Source organism: Chiloscyllium punctatum, chromosome 5 (genome assembly GCF_047496795.1).
Source record: "Chiloscyllium punctatum isolate Juve2018m chromosome 5, sChiPun1.3, whole genome shotgun sequence".
Lineage (NCBI taxonomy): Eukaryota > Metazoa > Chordata > Chondrichthyes > Orectolobiformes > Hemiscylliidae > Chiloscyllium > Chiloscyllium punctatum.
Window position 1 is genome coordinate 97,667,134 of NC_092743.1, and position 18,452 is coordinate 97,685,585.

The 18,452-nt window shown below is 40.7% G+C and overlaps 1 protein-coding gene across 1 annotated transcript in view; it reads right to left on the bottom strand.

The window, feature by feature from the left end:
• Positions 1 to 13,116, bottom strand: part of ofcc1 (orofacial cleft 1 candidate 1) — a 306,357-nt gene extending 293,241 nt beyond the window's left edge. The window contains exons 1-2 of the mRNA XM_072570820.1: positions 12,856 to 13,116; positions 1,070 to 1,156 (exon numbers count right to left, since the gene is read on the bottom strand). Coding sequence (XP_072426921.1) covers positions 1,070 to 1,096 — 27 coding nt within the window. The 5' untranslated portion in view covers positions 1,097 to 1,156; positions 12,856 to 13,116. The remainder of the gene's footprint in view (positions 1 to 1,069; positions 1,157 to 12,855) is intronic.
• Positions 13,117 to 18,452: the final 5,336 nt, after the last annotated feature.

The following is an 18,452-nucleotide window of genomic DNA, read 5'->3' on the forward strand; positions in this document are numbered from 1 at the left end:
ATGTTGGAGACTGGAAGAATGAGCAGAAAAATCAGCATACATCTAATTTTTAGCATTCTTGGAATTAAATACTTCTGTGGAAAGAAAGAGTGACGGGTGTTGTCAGTGATCCAGTTTCTACTTGGCTATATGAAGGGGAGAAAGTGACGCGACAACATTCTTCTTTACCAGATGGCATCTTGTTTATTCAAGGGTCAGGAGCCTCGGCTTTAGGCCGTGATGTTGCTATTTGCAATTTGGAGAGGGCAAAGAAGCAGGCAGACCTCACGTGTACCTCAGCTAAAAGCCTGAATTATTGATGTTATTCTGAACCACATGTCAACTAGCTAGTCAACTGAACAAACTCTTCCCAAACCAATATCCAGTGTTACTATGCTTGTTCATTCTGACTGTGCATTGGAAACTCCTATGCTGTGATGGTTTATTGGCAGCTTTCGGAGCTCTACCTGTTGCACTGTATTTATCTATTTTAATTTCGTAGTATTCTTTTGTTATTATGTGAGATTATCAGTTCAAAATTAAGTAATTCAATATCCCAGTGAAATGATCATCCATTGTGGCATCAAGCATATTTGAATTACTTAATTTTAAACTGCTATTCTTAGTTAAAAACTAAAGAATACTATGAAATTAAAATAGATAAATACAGTGCAACAGGTAGAGCTCCTAAAGCTCACAGCATAGGAATTTTCAATGCACAGTCAGAATGAAAAAACATAGTAACACTGAAATAAACCACAAATCCCTTTACACTTTTTCAACATATCGTTTATACAGACAGTATTATGTTCCTACATGCTTTGAAAATGCATTTTCTCGACATATTAATAAGAAATTTCAATAGCATAGAGATTAAGACCGCCATTGAAACAATGGTGAGGAATTTGGTACAACTGCATTCACATTTCAAAAGCTAGAGTTGCAAATGGTCCTATCTACTCCACAATATCAATGGCCAATTTATTGTTTCCAGCTTTAATACCAAATACCAGTGCTAGCGTTGCACCATTTGTACCTAAAGTGCCCGGGAAAGGACCAATCTGCCAGAGTCGGTGGTCTCTGAACCTACCTGCTCATACACTGTTTCTTCTTCCATCGGGAATTCAATTATCTTATACACTGTATTCGTTTATCCTCCAAATCACAGAAATCCTACCTATAAATTAGAAAAAAATAAAATTATATTTACAATAAATAAGATTAAATTCTCCTTTCCATGTAGTTTTGTTAAACTCTTTTCAGGGAACTTCATTTCTTCCTACTTAGAGGCATTAATCATCTCATTATTCATAGAATCATATGGTATAGAAGATGCCTTTTGGCCCATTAAGTTGGCACCACAAATGTCTCTAGACCCACACTAGTCCCACTTTCCAGAACTAGGCCCATAGCCTTGGACGTTATGACATTTCAAATGTTCATCCAAGTAATTTTTACTGTTTGTGAGGTTCCCACCTCAACTACCCTCCCAGGTGATGCATTCCAAGAATCTCTCTGGGGAGGAAATATATTGTCCTCAGATCCCTTCTAAACCTCCTGCTTTGACCTTGAAAGTATGCCCCTTGTTACTGAGCTTTCAACTAAGGGGAACAGCTGCTTTCTATCCACCCTTTCCCTGTCCCTCATAATCTTATACACCTGAATCACATCTCCCTCTGACCTTCTCTGCTCCAAAGAAAATAGCCCAAGTTTATCAAACCTTGCTTCATAGTTAAACAGCAACACCTTGATGAATCTCCTCTGCATCATCTCCAGTCCAATCCTATCCTTCCTATAGTGTGGTGATCAGAATTGCACACAGTACTCCAGCTGTGGCCTAACCAAAATCCTGTACGACTCCAACATAATCTCCCTGCTTTTATAATCTACTTGTTTGCATATCACTGCTGTGAGACTCACTGTTCTGTAATTCCCTGGTGTATCCCTACCAACCTTCCTGAAAAGTGGAGCATATGAGCTGTCCTCCAGTTTTTTGGCTTCTCCCCTGTGCTTAGAGAAAAGTTAAAACTTTGTCAAATAATTTCCTCCCTCATTTCCCACAGCAACCTGGGATATAACTCTTGTGGACTGAGGGATTTGCCCATTTTTAAGTCCACCAAAAACCTCCAAACTTCCCTCACTCCCTATGTCAAACGGCTCAAGAGCCTCACAGTCCTTCTTCCCAAATGTGTACCTGCATCCTCCTCTTTCAAAGTGATAGATGTGAAGTGCTCATTTAAGATCCTACCAATGCCCTCCAGCTCCATGCACATATTGCCGTCTTGGTCCCTATTGGGTCCTACTCTTTCCCTGGTTATTCTTTTCCCTTTGAAATACTTAAAGAATATCTTGGGATTCTCCCTAATCTTATCCTCCAGTGTCTTCTCATGCTCCCTCTTTGCTCTCCTAATAGTTTTCTTCAGATCTCACTGTGCGAGGGCATCCATCGATTTGCTCCCTTTGCACCTGATAACCGCATTTCCTTTCCTTCTTATTCAGTCCTGAATATTTCCAGACGTCCGGGGTTCTTTGATCTTGTTACTCCTACATGTCACACTAAAGGGTACATGGTGGGCCTTTACTCTTCATCTCCTGCTCCTCTGATGCTGCGTGACCTGCTGTGTTTTACCAGCACCACACTCTCGACTCTGATCTCGAGCATCTACAGTCCTCACTTTCTCCTAGTCAACACAAAGCAACCCTAAAATGAAGAGATCCCACGGCAATATTTTGAGGATGAGTCCAAGAGTTCTCTCCACTGTTCTGTCTAATCTTTACACCTCAACAAACATCTAAATTCTCATTATTGCACCGTTGATGTTTGTGGAACTTGCTGCATGCCAACTGGCTGCATATTGCAATTGCAAATGACTTCATACAGTACCTTCCTTGACTGTGAAACGCTTCGGGGAGCCCTGAGATCATGAAAAGTGCTGCTTAAATACAGATATCTCCATTCAATGTAGAATCAGTGGGATTCTCTGTGAAATTCTTGAAATTGCAACTAGCTTGTATATATTCTACCAGGAAAGTTGTGTCAGGTTCACTTAAAAGGTATCTGGATATTCTCTGCAAATAGATGCAACATGTTACATAATACTTATTCTCTGTAATAGTTGGGAGACTTATAAATAGCCTCAATAATTGTAGGCTGAGGATCAAACAAAATAAGTAGGTATTCCAAACCCTTTTAAAAACACGAAATAAGTATGGGGTGCTGCAAATCAGAAGCAAAAACAGAAATTGCTGGAAAAGCTCAGCAGGTCTGGCAGCATCTGTTCCTTAATCAACATGTAAGAATCAAATCCTTATCACACTGCTGTTTGTAGGAACTTGCTGTGTATAAATTGACCGCTCAAATTCCAAAATTATGTTTGATGTGCTTCAGAAAGTTTTTAAATTGGCTGTAAAGAGCTTTGAAATATGCGGAGGATCTGTTAGAGGTGAAAGTCTTTTTTTTGAATACTTGGATAATGACTTCCATCAGGAATCCATGAACTACACTGAGTAAGGTTATGTTCAATGCCACACCAAAATCAAAGTTTGCACAGAAACTCTTCATGAAACAGTGATCTGACTACCTAGACTGTCTGGAGGAGTACACAGTGAAATCATGGATTTTGCACTTCATTCTGAAAAGGGGAGACTAGTTGCGCTGCTTGGAAACTAAGACTAAGACGTTGAGGAGTAGGATGAAGATGAAGCTTCGTTATTCTGTCATTGCATCACTTATGAGGCCAGCATGTGTTGCCCATCAGTAATAAAAAGGTGACAGAATAATGTATGCTCTGAACATACAGGTGGTGAAGAGCAGAGGAGAAACAGGAGTCTTGCCTTAACAGCTCAAGTGAGATCATTGAATTCCTTCCAGATTGATGCAAGTGGATTTGATGTTCCTGGCATTTACCTACACCCCCATCACTAACCACTGATTGCCACACAAGATGCCAAGGCACCCTTCTACCCTAAGGATAAAATGGTAATTCTTTCTTCCCGGGGAGCTTCTGTACCTAATAAATAGTGCAAGGAGAGCTGACAGCTTGCTATGCATATTAACATAAGGCACGCTTTCCAACTTTGTACATGCCTCTTTATCGAACGCCTGTTTTTAGAACAGCACCAATTTTGTCCCTGGCAATAACTCAGCCATCGGGAAAAGACACCCAAGAGAAGCTGCAAAAAGAAATGAAGAATCCAGAACACTTTATATTATTATTAATACCATCTAGGGCTCCTTAAAGAGCTTATGTTGCATTTTCTTTCCAACAGAGCTACAACCGGCAGCCCTGACTTTGGCAACAGTGTCAGAAGATAAATGAGGCAATGCTTCTACCTTTGCGGGGTCAAGACCTGACCTAAAGAAATGCTTCTCCTTCTTATCTCTGGGAATGACTACTGGCTGCTGCTCTTTTATTTCTGGCTACAGGCAGGCTGAGTAAGTAGATCCACAGGTACAGAGCGAAAATTATGGTCTTCTACTTGCCAAGGTTTCTCAACCATCAGGGAATATTCAGCTGCCAGAAATGAAGACAATCTGTAAACCTACACCAGTTATTTTGGTGCAATCTTGTACAGACCCTCCATGACTTTAATCAGAAATGGAAAAATCCATCCAGCAACAATGACTTATATTCAGATAGTGCCTTCAGTACAACAAAACACTTAAGGCTTTCCATAGAAGTTGCATAAAACAAAAATAAAGCACTCAACCTCATAAGGGAGTATAACAGCAGATGGGAAAAAGCTTGGTAAAAGAGGTAGGTTTTTAAGGAGCCTGTTTAAGAAAGAGAGCGAGGAAGGGAAGCAATTCCAGGCTGAGGGCGAGGCAACTAAAGCCAATGGTGAATCCACATTCAGCAATGCTCAAGGGGCCAGAAGTACAGGGGCACAGATAGCTCAGAGGGTTGTAAGGCTAGGGAAAGTGACTGAGTTGGGAAGATTTGCTGCCACGGAATTTTAAGACCAACGCATCACTTGACTGGCCCCTAGTCGCCATTGTGCTCTGTTCTGACAACCAATGTGTGGGCAGAAATGGACTGTTAGTGTGTACACATTTCCAGCAGCCCAGAGGGTGCTGGTCCTGGCTCTCCATGACATTGTCGAGACTTTGGTGCGGGAAAAGTACAGCAGGTCAGGCAGCATCCGAGGAGTAGGAAAATCGACGATTCAGGCAAAAACTCTTCATCAGGAGGTGGCTTTTGCCCGAAACATCAATTTTCCTGCTCCTCAGATGCTGTCTGACATGCTGTGCTTTTCCAGCAACACACTGTTGACTCTGATCGCCAGCAGTCCTCACTTTCTCCATGACATTGATCAACCTGTTTTGGAGGCAGCCATGCAGGATTTACTGCACAGATGCAGTTTCTGGGCTAGGAGGGCCACTATGTTCTATATGCCTCTTTGCTGCTCCTGAAGTCGCTGATGGCCAACCTGGCTCTCCTACCCGGGGCCTGAGCTAGTGCCTGGTCTCTGCAGTCCTAGGAAAGCCGAGACCTGGGCCATTTCTTCCTCAGCCAGCTGCAGAGCTGTCACTGTGAGGTGCTCATCATATTGCCCAACACTCTCTATGCCTAGGACAACCCCCCCCCACCCACCCAGAGGTGTGAGTATCTGAGCCAATGTGGGCTGTAGGCAGCAGCCTAGCTGATACTCCCTCAGAGGTCTCCGAACTCTGATCCTCAGAAGTTGAGGATAGCTCTTCGATAGGAGCTGAGTATTTCCCTGCAGAGGTCAAGAAAGAAAGAAAAAGAAAGAAAGAAAGAGAGAGAGAGAGAAAAAGAGAGAGAATCATGGCCAGTGGTTTGAAGTGGTGTGTAATGATTGAGACTGGCAGTGGGGTTGATGTGATAGTTGCTGTGGAACAAAAAGTGGTACATACACATTTAGCAGGGCATGAATATTTCTGCATTGCCATGACAGCAGTCCCAGTGTCCTCCTTTAAGAGTCAGGATATTGGGCACCACCCTACCTGGAGCTCTTTCTGTCCTGTTTTAAATGAGTAAAATTACAGTAGGTGGGCATGGCTGTGAATGTGGGCATGTGGGGGGGGGGGGGGGGGGGGGAAGGGAGGGAGAAGATGTACTGAAGGACTGAGGAAGCAGCAGAGAGAGCACGCAGGCTTAATGGTGCCTATTCAGGTGCACAACAGGCTTTGAAAAAAGAGGAGGTGGACACAAGGAATGCCTGTATTTCACCAGATATCGGCTGAGTGGCAAAACAGTGTGAGAAATCGGACTTTAGAGAGACCGAAGAGTTAGAGTAGGTAATTAATGTGGCAAGCAAAACAGAAATTGCTGGAAAAGCTCAACAGGTCTGGCAACATCTGTGAGCAGAAATCAGAGTTAACATTTTGGGTCGAGTGACCCTTCCATAGAACTGAAGCGTTAACTCCGATATCTCTCCAGATGCTGCCGGACCTGCTGATCTTTTTCAGCAATTTCTGTTTTGTTTCTGATTTACAGCATCCGCAGTTCTTTTGGTTCTTAACGAATGAGGCAAGTTTGGTAAGATAGGGCCTCGGCCTCATGGTAAAATAAAACCCATGAAAAAACTTGCATAATTTGGACTGCTGAAAAAAAATCAGCCTAGAATTTCTGTTGGTCTAACACAGAATGCACAACCTCTCCTCTGCCCTCATTGACATATCTCACTTCTCCAGAATTGAAAAATGTAAGGGTTCACTCCTCACTCATTCAACATGCTGCCTTGAAAGAGCAACAACCAGTCAGTCATTTAATTCCACAACACCAGCAGCCCCGGATTTCTGCAAAACCAGCCCAATTTAAAGCAATTCTGTAACACAAACATCAGAGTATAACAATTAAAATTGCAATTCACCGGCAGAGACTGAATAATGAGGTGTTAATTGTTCATCTAAATGAGTCAGTTCAAAAGATTAGCATTTATAAAGGTGTAAAAGAGCCATCATGTTCTGCTTTTTAAGTATGCATTATGGATTAAAAAGCTACAATGAAATTAGATGTTATACTTTCACAGAGCAGACTTGCCATAAAAATTCTCAGGGAGATTTTTTTCAAATGTAAATGAGTATATACAAAGTGAAGAAGGCTGCAATACACGGGGCCTAAACACAGAAATATTGAGCATCTTGCTGATATAGCATTCAGCTAAAAGGTCATCAACATGTAACCTTGACTCAATTTCTCTCGCTACACAGGCTGCCTTACGTGTTGAGTAATTCCACCATTTCTGTTTTTATGCTTTATCAACCTGCTCCTGCTGATTTACACCATTGTGGTACATGCTGATCCAGTTAATCAATTGTGTGAAGAACAAGCAATACAATTTACAAAATGATAATACATGAGATTTTTCTCCCGTATTTAGTGCCTGCAGAAAATGAAGTGAAAGTCAAGCGTAGGTAATAAATCTGGCATCATCACACTGATTAGATATTTTTTTAACAGTGCAGAAAGTGTATTTTTTAATAAAGTATTCAATTATCCTAGAACTTACAAAATTATTCCTATCCAAATAAATCTTGTGCTCTTCATGAGAATGCCTTTCACATATTCATTATGCTCTTGAGGTAAAATGTTCTTCTCGTTGCTAATCATATTTGGGAATTGAATCCTATTCAAGATCTGGGATCACAGTCTAGATTAAATAATCTCTTCATAGCTGCTTTCACTGTATCATATACCTTTTCAGTTGTCTTGATCTCCAATGAAAGCCAAGCTTAATTCTTTGATCAGCCTTTCCTTGTCACGAGGCCAAAATCTGGTGAACCAAACAACTGGTGGGAGAACCTTCCCCACACAAACTGCACCAATTCAAAGACTGGAGGGTTTGAGTTATGGGCAGAGGCTGAATAGGATCGGGCTATTTTCTCTGGAACTTTGGAGGCTGAGAGAAGTTTAGAAGTTTATAAAATCATGATGAACATTGTCAGGATGAAAAGCCGAGATCTTTTTCCCAGGATAGGGGAGTCCAAGACTAGAGGGCAAGGGTTTAAGGTGAGAGGGGAAAGCTTTAAAAGGGACCTAAGTGTCAACATTTTGACAGAGGGTGGTGCATGTGGAATGTGTTGCCAGAGGACATGGAGACTGGCATCTGGATGGGCATACGAATAGAAAGTGTTTAGAAGGATATGGGCCAAATGCTGGTAAATGGGACTAGATTAATACCTGTTCGAGTTGGACCGAAGGCTATACATGTCTATGACTCTACCCGCAAAGGTAACTCCAGATGAACGATGTTTGGTCAAGCCTGTGAATTTTTAAAAATAAAAATAACAATATCCACCTCAAACACTTCAAGTTCTGAAAAGAATATCTACTTCCAATATATTCTCACATGTAGATACCATTTCATGATCAACAATGTATCATGGTCAAAAACAAAATTGCTGAAAAAACTCATCAAGTCTGGCAGCATCTGTGGAGAGAAATCAGACTTAATGTTTTGGGTACAGTAACCCTTCCTCAGAACTGATGGTAGCTAGGAAAAAACTCTTTTATGCAAAAGGTTGGGGGAGTGGGGGAATGGTTGGACATACAAGAGAGGATTGTAACCAGGCTAGGGGAATGCATAGCTATTAATAGGGTACTGTTATGGCTATGGGTTGTGTGTAACAGCAGGCTATATGACAAGGCCTGATGTATGGGGGTTGGGATAAGGACATGGGAGAAGCTCAAGCCCTAAAGGTGTTGAACCTGAAATTGATTCCAGAAGGCTGTGGAGTTTCCAATTGGAAAATGAGGTGCTTCTCCACCAGATTGCGCTGAGTTTCACTGGAGCACTGCAGCAAGCCTGAGACAGAGATATTGGCCAAGCAGCAACCTGATGTGCTAAATTCACAGCAACTAGAAGCTCAGGGCCTTTTTTTGTAGACATAACATAGGTGTTTTGCAAAGTGGTCATCCAGGGTTTTGGATGATTGTAAGTCGGAGTGGGATAGGATGCATCAGCAAAGTTCTTGTCAAATTCTAGTTGAACAAGGTTGAGAGCATTGAAACAGCCAAATATCAAGATGGAAAAGTTAAGAATGTGGATGTCAAATGGGGTGGGCAAGGGGCTGTGAGTATAGAGATGGATGGTATTTTCAAACATGGAAGTAAGCAAGTCTGTGATGGTCCAGATTTGACAGCTAAACCTAAAAACAAAATTTGGTATGTTACCAAGATTACTCACCATTCAATTAAGTTTGACTGAATATCTAGCAAAGAAGACAATATGTGGAATCAGGGCTAAAATGCTGAATTTCCAACAGCAACTGAATCAGGTAACTCCAGTCTTATTAAAACTGAACAGCAAGCAATCCTGGCTAATCCACAACCTGACAGCAGTTGGCACTCAGGAAGGACAGCTTTGATCACTACTTTTAATACCTTCTTCTTTGATATCCATACACATGATTTTTGACATTTTAGATTAGTTAGTAAAATAGAGCTGCTTTTCACCAGCATTTTGGAACAGTTGCATTAAAGTTAAGAAATGAGTTCCACCATATCAAAAGTGTTTCATAAGCCAGGAGTGTCAAGAATAGCTTATGTAGTGGATGAAATAGTTAAATATTCATGGAGGAAGGGTCTGGATGGGAGTGGACAGTGTGCAGGGTAAGACCCTAATTCCTAAAGGAACTGGTCATTCAATGAAGTGATCATTGCTAACACCAAATGGAAGATTTACACCACTGCCTGTCACTTCTTCAATGGGGAGTCGGTTAGCTTAGTTGATTGGATGGTTGGTCTGCAATGGGACTTATATCAAGAGTGCAGGCTCAATTCCCACAGTAGCTGTGATCTTTATGAAGGTCCTTTGACCTTCCTGACCTGAGCACTCACCTGAGGCATGGTGGCCTTCTGGTTAAACTCACTACCAATTGTCTCACTCTAACTAGAGAGTAGCCCAATGGTCCTCGGATTTTGGATACCATACATTTAGTTCAATTGATAGAAAAGTAGGGATTCCTATTCCACAATTTCCCGAACATTACCCAGGGTAGTGTTTTCTAATCCTCTGTCTAGCAGTGGGAGTCCCTCTGAGAGCTTTAAAGGTGGCACAATGTTTAGCATTGCTGCTTTACAGCACCATGGACCTGAGTTCAATTCCACCCTGAGCTGACTATCTTTGCACATTCTCCCTGTATCTGTGCGGGTCTGCTCCAGTTTCCTCCAAAAATGTGCAGGTTAGGCAGATTGGTTATGCTAGAGTGCCCATAGTGTCCAGGGATGTGAAGGCGAGATAGATCAGCCATGGGATATGCAGGATTACAGGGACGCAGGTTCACCATCCGAGGAAGGACAGCTTCCGAGCATGCTGAATTTCAGGAATTCATTCCTGATGAAGGGCTTTTGCCCAAAACGTTGATTTTCCTTCTGCTCAGATGCTGCCTGACGTGCTGTGCTTTTCCAGTATCACACTTTCCACATTACTTACAACTACGAAGTTATATTTGCTTCTGAAGTTTTCACTTTTCCATCCAAAGGTCACAGGTTTTGTTAACCATCATAGTCATCAAACACTGATGATCAATTGGATGAAACCAGGATAGTGCGCTTTATTACTCTGCCCTCCCTTCACTTCACTATTCAATTCCATCCATTTGATGCAAATAAAGATTTGCATTTATATGTTGCCTATCACGGTCTCAGGAAGACACAAATTGCTTCAAAGCCAACAAAGTACTTAATGAATTGGAGATTCTGTTGCAATGCAGGAAAAATGCCTAACTGCCACAAACAGTAATATGATAAGGAACCAATAAACTCTTCCTTTCAGTTGACTTTGGGTTGGAAGATCAGTTTTGGCCAGGGCATTGAGGATTACTCCTTTGCTCTTCTTCTAATGTAGCACATGACCTTTTGCATCCAGCAGAGTTTGCTTTGGTTTAACAACTCCTTAAAAGATATTATCTTGGAACTGCCACCCTAGATTTTGAAGTGAGCTTTGAACCCACAACCTTCAGACTCAAGGATGAGTGTGTAAGTGAGTCATAAGTTTCTCAAGGCAACCTTTCCTCTCTCTTTTACTTCAAGACTGTAGCTGACTAGTTCTTGAATTTAGCATCTAACACTTAACATCAGTCACTTCTTCATATGCATACTTTGAGGATATTGTACTGATCCACAATAGTTCACACGCTATCACAAGTTTACCCTCGGATCTGACCATTCCTATAACCACAATAAGATTGTGGTCCCTTCCTTTGCATCATTCTCCTTAGCCACAATTGCCCCATTTACTAATTTACTTCAACTAAATATTATTTTACAATTTGTTGCATCTTAATATTCTATTTTAACATGTCCTTTAAAATCTTTTGGTTTTGGTGTTGGTTTTTTTGGTTTTGTATTTTGTGTCTTTCTAAATGCCTTGCTCATTGAAATTTACTTAAAATGCCTGTCACTTAAATTAACTTATACATACCTTAAACTTCTCTTTTAAAACATATCATGCAATAATGTAGCATGTCTATCATTCTAACATGTTCTAGAATACTTTATGTTGCCACAATCAAACAAAATTTCACATCAAGCACAAGAGGTTGTCCAATAGCTCTTGAGGGTGGTATGGTGGGTCAGTGGTTAGCACTGCTACCTCTCAGTACTAGGGACTTGGGTTCAATTCCATCCTTAGGTGACTGCCTGTATGTTTTGCCCATGTCTGTGTGGATTTCATCTGGGTGCTCTATATTCCTCCCACAGTCCAAATTAGCTATGCTAAATTGCCCATAGTGTCTCGGGATGTGTAGGCTATGTGGGAAGTGCAGGGATAGGATAGGAGAGTAGATTTGCTTGGGATGCCCTTTGGAGGGATTGGTGTGGACTTGATGGACTGAAGGGCCTGCTTCTACACTGTAAGGATTCTATGAAAAGCTTGGTCAAAGAAGAAGGCTTTAAGGAAGGATCAGTAGACAGGCAGAGAAGCTGTACAGAGGGAATTCGAGAGTTAGGATCTCAGCAGCTAAAGGCACTGCCACCAATGGTAAATTAATTAACACTGGGAGTACTGAAGTAGGCCAGAATTTCCCATGGCTCTTCCATTGACAAAGCAAACAGCTCTTGATATGTTTGTTATTGAATTGCAAAAATATAACCCCACCTGCAGGGCTAATTTTGCGATGTTGTATTTTTGTGAAGTATTAATTATACATGCTTGTTAATTTTGCTTGTTAATAACAACCGTGCTTGGTTTACAGCAGTGCTCACTTTTACAGCATAAATAAAATAATGCTTTCTAAGTCAATTTAGATGTTTTGAGTTCATCTGTTCTGAGACTGAAGTGAGCCATGTTTTGCTCAACAGGCAGAAAGTATAACTTTTCTTGCAAAATGACAGGAAAGTACATCCAATAATTGCTTAAGTAAATTGGTGAAAAACTGCTAATATTATTGTCTAAGCCTATGAGGTTCAACGTTTTCAACGGTGCATGACCCAATTGTACAAAGAATAAAAAATGCGGACAGCTTACCATTTCACAAGTAAAGCACTTGACTATTTTTTGTTGCTCGCTCTCCCTCTCTCTTTCGCTCCTAGTTTTTAAAGATTTAATCAAACATCCTCCAAACTGAAAGCAGCAATATGTACATTTGTAGGAACTAATACAGTGAAATCCAAATACACAGTGCACGCAAATTACTCAATTAATTTAGAATGGCGAAGGATGAGGTGTAAAAAGATATTTTTCTCCTTCATCAACCTCCATTAGCGCCTCGCTGTTGTCCCACCACCGCCACTCACTTGAACCCAGACCTTGCAACTAATTCTTAATCTTATACAGTCCTCTTAAAATATGTCTAACTGCCCCAGCGAGGTGCTGCACGGCTCTGCATCGTACATCCTCTCGACAGTGAACACGAAAGTTTTAATTGAGGATTGATTAAACACTACAATTTAAATGACCGTCACTTACAGGGTCTCCCCTTTGGGGAGGAACCACCACTTGCCTCGACACACTCTGAATCAACAGCAAGTCCGGCGTTGTCTCCTGCAGAAATGCCGAGATGGATTCGGTTTACCTGGGTCATAAAGACATTGGGAGTCTCCAGGTTACCGAACGAAAGCCGGCTTTAATGCTCTGGGCACCCTGGTAACTGTGACGCCATTTCTCCCCCCAGCCAGAAGCTCCCGTTTCAGTCTCTGAACCAGTCTCTTTTGGCAGGTGACCGAGAGCAAGCATTCAACACCAGTGCAAAGGGAGATCAGTCTTCATATATTCTTGTTTTATATTTTTTAAAAGTAGTGGATTAAAATGCACGTGTGTATTTCCCCACACCGTCATTCAACCGTGCAGTAAGTACATGGTGATGAAAGGTTGGCAGCTGGAAGCAATATCTGCCAAAATACTATGGATGTTGGAAATATGAAGGCAAAGCAGTGGAGAGAGTAGAAAGCCCACGTGTGTACACTTGGTAGCACAGTACTACTTAAACAAGGATGCATTTTGTCAGAACGTTTTTTCTTGCAGCTATCAGGATAAATGCAAGAATATAGAATTTCAAAGGGAACAACAATTTATACTGCAGGAGAAACAGTGTGCATGGCAAATCTGAGTCAGATTTATGGCATTTATGTATCAGCCAATGTTTTACCGATGTATGTAAGTACTGTCAGACTTAGGATCATTTCTAATAATAAATATAGCTTTTAGCATTAGGAATTGTTACTTTGAGTATCCTATCATTATTAGTGTTTTGTAGTGATTTGATCGTCTGCGTTTATAGACTCAATTCTAGCTGGCACTTGTTAACCCCACATGCAGAAACAAATAAAAGAGAGGAAGGCAGTAATTATTCAAGAAAATGTTTGCTGGACAGGGGTTAAAAACAAATGTAAAACTGAAAGAATTGAAGATGCTGGAAATCAGAAACAAAACCAAGAACAGAAATTGCTGGAAAACTCAGCAGGCCTGCCAGAATCTGTGGAGAGAAATCAGAGTGAATGTTTCTGGTCCAATGACCCTTCTTCAGAAGTTCTGCAGCAATTTTTGTTTTTTTTTATTTTAAATACAAATGTTTTCTCCAGCTTTCTGTTGAAAGACAAGACTATCCACCTGCAATCCTGTCCGGGCCTGCCAAAATGACTCACTGTTTACCTTTAAGAAGCCCTGGACATTTGTTCTAAGTGAAGCTTAAACTTCAGCGTAACTTGTAAAAAACTGGTCTGAGGTGGAAGAATGCAAAGGCAAAAGACAATGTCTTGGCAACAGCCTCAGATGAGAGGGGATTGGCTAATGTTTGCCACTGCTGTTTGACGTCCAAAGTGAGTGCCAGCATCACTATGAATGACATACTTTCTAATACATACATCAGGTGCTTGACAGGGTCAAGGTGTTGGATGGTCAGGGAAAGTCTGAAGTCATGAAGAGGTCTTATTCAGTGGATAGACCACTAAGGGTGCACTCGCACATTCATGACGTCAATTACTGATAATTGTGAATATATTCGTAATGACTAGTGATGCTCACAACAAAGAACTCTTGATTAAAAAATACATTTTTTCTGCACTGTTGTGTACCCAGAATATGACAGATCCCTGAATAATGTGATGCCACAATTCATCGGCCTGTCCCTGTGATGTAATCTCCCCACATTTTGATGTCCTATGAAGTGGTGGGACTCGACAGGACATCAAAATGTGGGGAGACTACATCACAGGGACAGGCCGATGAATTGTGGCCTGTTAATATTTGACCCAGGAACAGTATTGTCAGGAAAATATATAATTTCATCAAATGTTTGAAACAAGTTGTAATTATTTGAAAGGGACTTTTCAGAGCTCACATTAATTGTAATGGGATCAGTGGATTTTTTCTTGAATAATTGGGTGGCATGGTGGCTCAGTGGTAGGTACTGCTGCCTCACAGCACCAGGGACTCGGTTCAATTCCAACCTTGGGTGATTGTCTGTGTGGAGTTTGCACAATTACCCTGTCTCTGCACGGGTTTCCTCCGGCTACTCCGGTTTTCTCCCATTTTCAAAGCTGTGCAGGTCAGGTGAATTGGCCATGCTAAATGTGTAGGTTCAATGCATTAGTCAGGGGAAATGTAGAATAATAGGGTAGGGGAATGTATCTGGGTGGGTTACTCTTCAGAGGGTCGGTGTGGACTTATTGGGCCAAATGGCCTGTTTCCATACTGTAAGGATTCTATGATTCTGTTCTAATCCAAGTCACCTATCCTGGAAGCAATATCAACAAGAGTAAAGTTCACATACAAAATCCATGTTGTTGGAGGACAAAGATGATACTGCTATATAAAAAAAGAACTGCTGCAGATGGGAGAACAGAAATAGCCACTTAGAAGGGACTGTATAAACAGTTAAATAGGATCAAAGCTTTAAAAATGGTTAGAGCGTATATTGTCAATTAGACAATATTGCAGAGATACTTCATTCTTTTCCTAGTTGCTAAAACTGTTGAATGAAGTTCATTAAAGGAATCAAATAGAGGAATCTCTGCAGGATCTGTGGAATCAAGTTTGTCATGAACGAATGGCCTGCAGGCCAGTGCTGCTTGAGTGACATTTTATCAGAGATGCAATGGAGATACCACTGCAGGTGACTCGATGAACAAATGGATTGAGTGAGAAAAGTAAGTGATCTTACATTCCTGAGACTGAGTTGGAAATCCTGTGAAATTGCACTTGGTGCAATTTGAGCAGAGAGTCATGCAAATGCTTATAATCTCATTAGATAACTTGTTGTATTCAGTGTCAAGTTTAGAGTTTTGCTGGAAAAGCACAGCAGGTCAGGCAGCATCTGAGGAGCAGGAATGCTTCATCAGGCTCCTGCCTGAAACATTGATTTTCCTGCTCCTTGGATGCTGCCTGACCTGCTCTGCTTTTCCAGCACGACTCTGATCTTGACTCTGATCGCCAGTATCTGCAGTCCTCACTTTAGCCTAACTGTTGTTGTATTGACTATTGTATATGCAATTTATAGTTCATACAGACTACACTTCACCCCTTAATTCATGCGTAACTTAAGTGAATTCTGATTTTGTTAAAGTAGAAGCTACAAAAATATTGATCTTATTGGTAATCTCTTCATTTGACAGTCATTTGGTGAATTTGGATATTTTGGCATATGGCTCCCCCACCTTAGTTATCAGCTTCTACATTTCAATGAAATCCTCTCTCATCATTGTAAGCATCACTTAAATAAGCTCAGTTTCTAATGGTAGAGAAAGCCTCTTATCTCTTGAACCAACCTAGTGAGTAAAACCAAAATTGGCATGGCCTGAGAAAATGATGAAGGATATTACTCCCTAAAATTTCAGCAGTAAGTATAATGTTTCAACAATGCCAACAGGAAGAGTAGGGAGGCACTGAAATCTACCATAGTCAGTCTGCTAACATTCACCGGATGGGGATATCGCTGTCTAGGCCAGCATTAATTGCCCATCCCTAATTGCCCAGAGGGCAGTTAAGAGTCAACCACATTGTAGTGGGTCTGGAGTTACATGTAGGTCTAAACCAAGTAAGGTTGGCAGTTTCTTTTCCTGAAGGCTATTTGTGAACCAGATAGTTTTGTTTTATGACAATCACAGTGGACTCAGTCATCATTAGACTCTTAATTCCACATTTTAAAAATTTAATTTAGATTCCACCATCTGCCTGGCAAGATACGAACCCAAGTCCCCAGAACATTAACTGTATCTCTGGATTAATAGTCCAGCGATAATACAATGCAACCAGCATTTGGAGCAGTTCAAGAAGGCAGATCACCAACACATTCTCAAGGGCAATTAGCGATGGATAATAAATATTGGCCTGGTCAGCATTGCCCACATCCCATAATTAAATTTTTAAAAAATGAAAATGACTATTGCAAATATTCATCAGCTGCAGTTGCGCAGTAATATTCTTTCTAACTACCAAAATAGAAGGATTCTGCTCTTTTTCTAGGACATATTTTCTCTCAAGTTATAAATTGCAACATTTCTTTTTTGTCTTTATCGATAAATGATGTTTTTCATGTTCTAGCATGTTCACCGTGACAGGGTAACTGTTTAAAAAGGGCAGCAAAAAGGTACAAAATATTCCAGCAAGGTTGAATCCTCAGCAATTACTAAACTGTTTCCAGAAATGGCAAATTCAGGGAGGACAAAGTGTCAAACTTAATATTTTTAAACCTGATTGTTTTCTCATCTAACCTCACAAAGTATCAAATGAACCGAAGATTGTTCACTGCCATAGATTGAGCAAGTACCTCATAAACATTTATATCAAGAATGACCAAAGTGTGCATTTAAGAAGGAGGAACACAAGTAGGCCATTAGGCCCCTCACCCTGTTCTGTCATTTAATAAGGGCATAGTTGATGTTTCACTTCAGTTTAAGTTTCCCACTTCATCCATATATAATCCCCAATTCATCCATATCCAAAAACAGTGTTTCTCACCAGACTAGCAAGCAGCCCTCCAAAACATCTAGAACAATCCAGTGACTCATCAACATGATAACACTCAGAATGTCACCTTGACATGGGAAGAAAACTTGAAGTAATGATAGAGAAAAGGAGAAAACCTCAAAGCAAACTATCTTAGCAATTAAACACAGTGCGTCTGAACCCAAATATGAAAGCAAAATACTGTGGAATATGGGAATCTGGAATAAAAACAGAAACTGGTAGAAATATTCAGCAGGTGAGACAGTGATGCTGCATGACCAACTGAGTATTGCCAGCATTTTCTGATTTTATTTCACATCCAAACATTTAATCATAGCCATTATTAATTCCACATTCCAGCCTGTTGATCATAACTCTTAACTCCCTTGTCAATTAAAAATCTGTTGAACTGAATATATTCAATGGCCAATTTACTCTGCGGAAGAGATTTCCAAACACACTGAGTGAAGAAATTGCTCCTCATCTCTGTGCTAAATGGAGGACTTCTTTTCATAAAGTCTGCTGTAGTACGAGATTACCATTTCCATGGAGACAGACTCAGTACCCACCCTATCAAATCCCCTCGTCTTGATTTTATTAAAATCAGCTCTTATTCTTTTAAACTCCAATAACCATAAGCCCAAACTGCTAAGCCTTTCTTCATAAGGCAACCCCCTCATCAAAAATGTTGGATGAAGAGCAATGAATTTTTGAACTGTGCTGTTATTCTGATCATTAAGCTAAAATATGTGTTAAAAATTTAAAGGTGTACATCAAGACCCAAGTGGAAATGTAACTGTCGGTGCTAATGAATTACAGTGCAATTTCAGCCCTTTCCTTCAATGTGCTCAATAAAAAATCACTGAACATATTAAAATGATGGTGGGATGAATGTTCAATGTTTATTGCTGTGTGCTACACTTTTTTGATTTAGCAAACTCTATCTTAATCATAATTCCATCTCGGCTAAAGTGCCAACAAGTGCCCGAGTCATCTAGAAGCAGAGCTTCTCAAATAGGTTGCATAGCAGATTCTTCAGTCTTGAAGGAATAGCAAAATTTTAGTCACATAACAATATGTTGGTCATGAAAGTTTTCAGCACCTTTTACAACATTTCACTG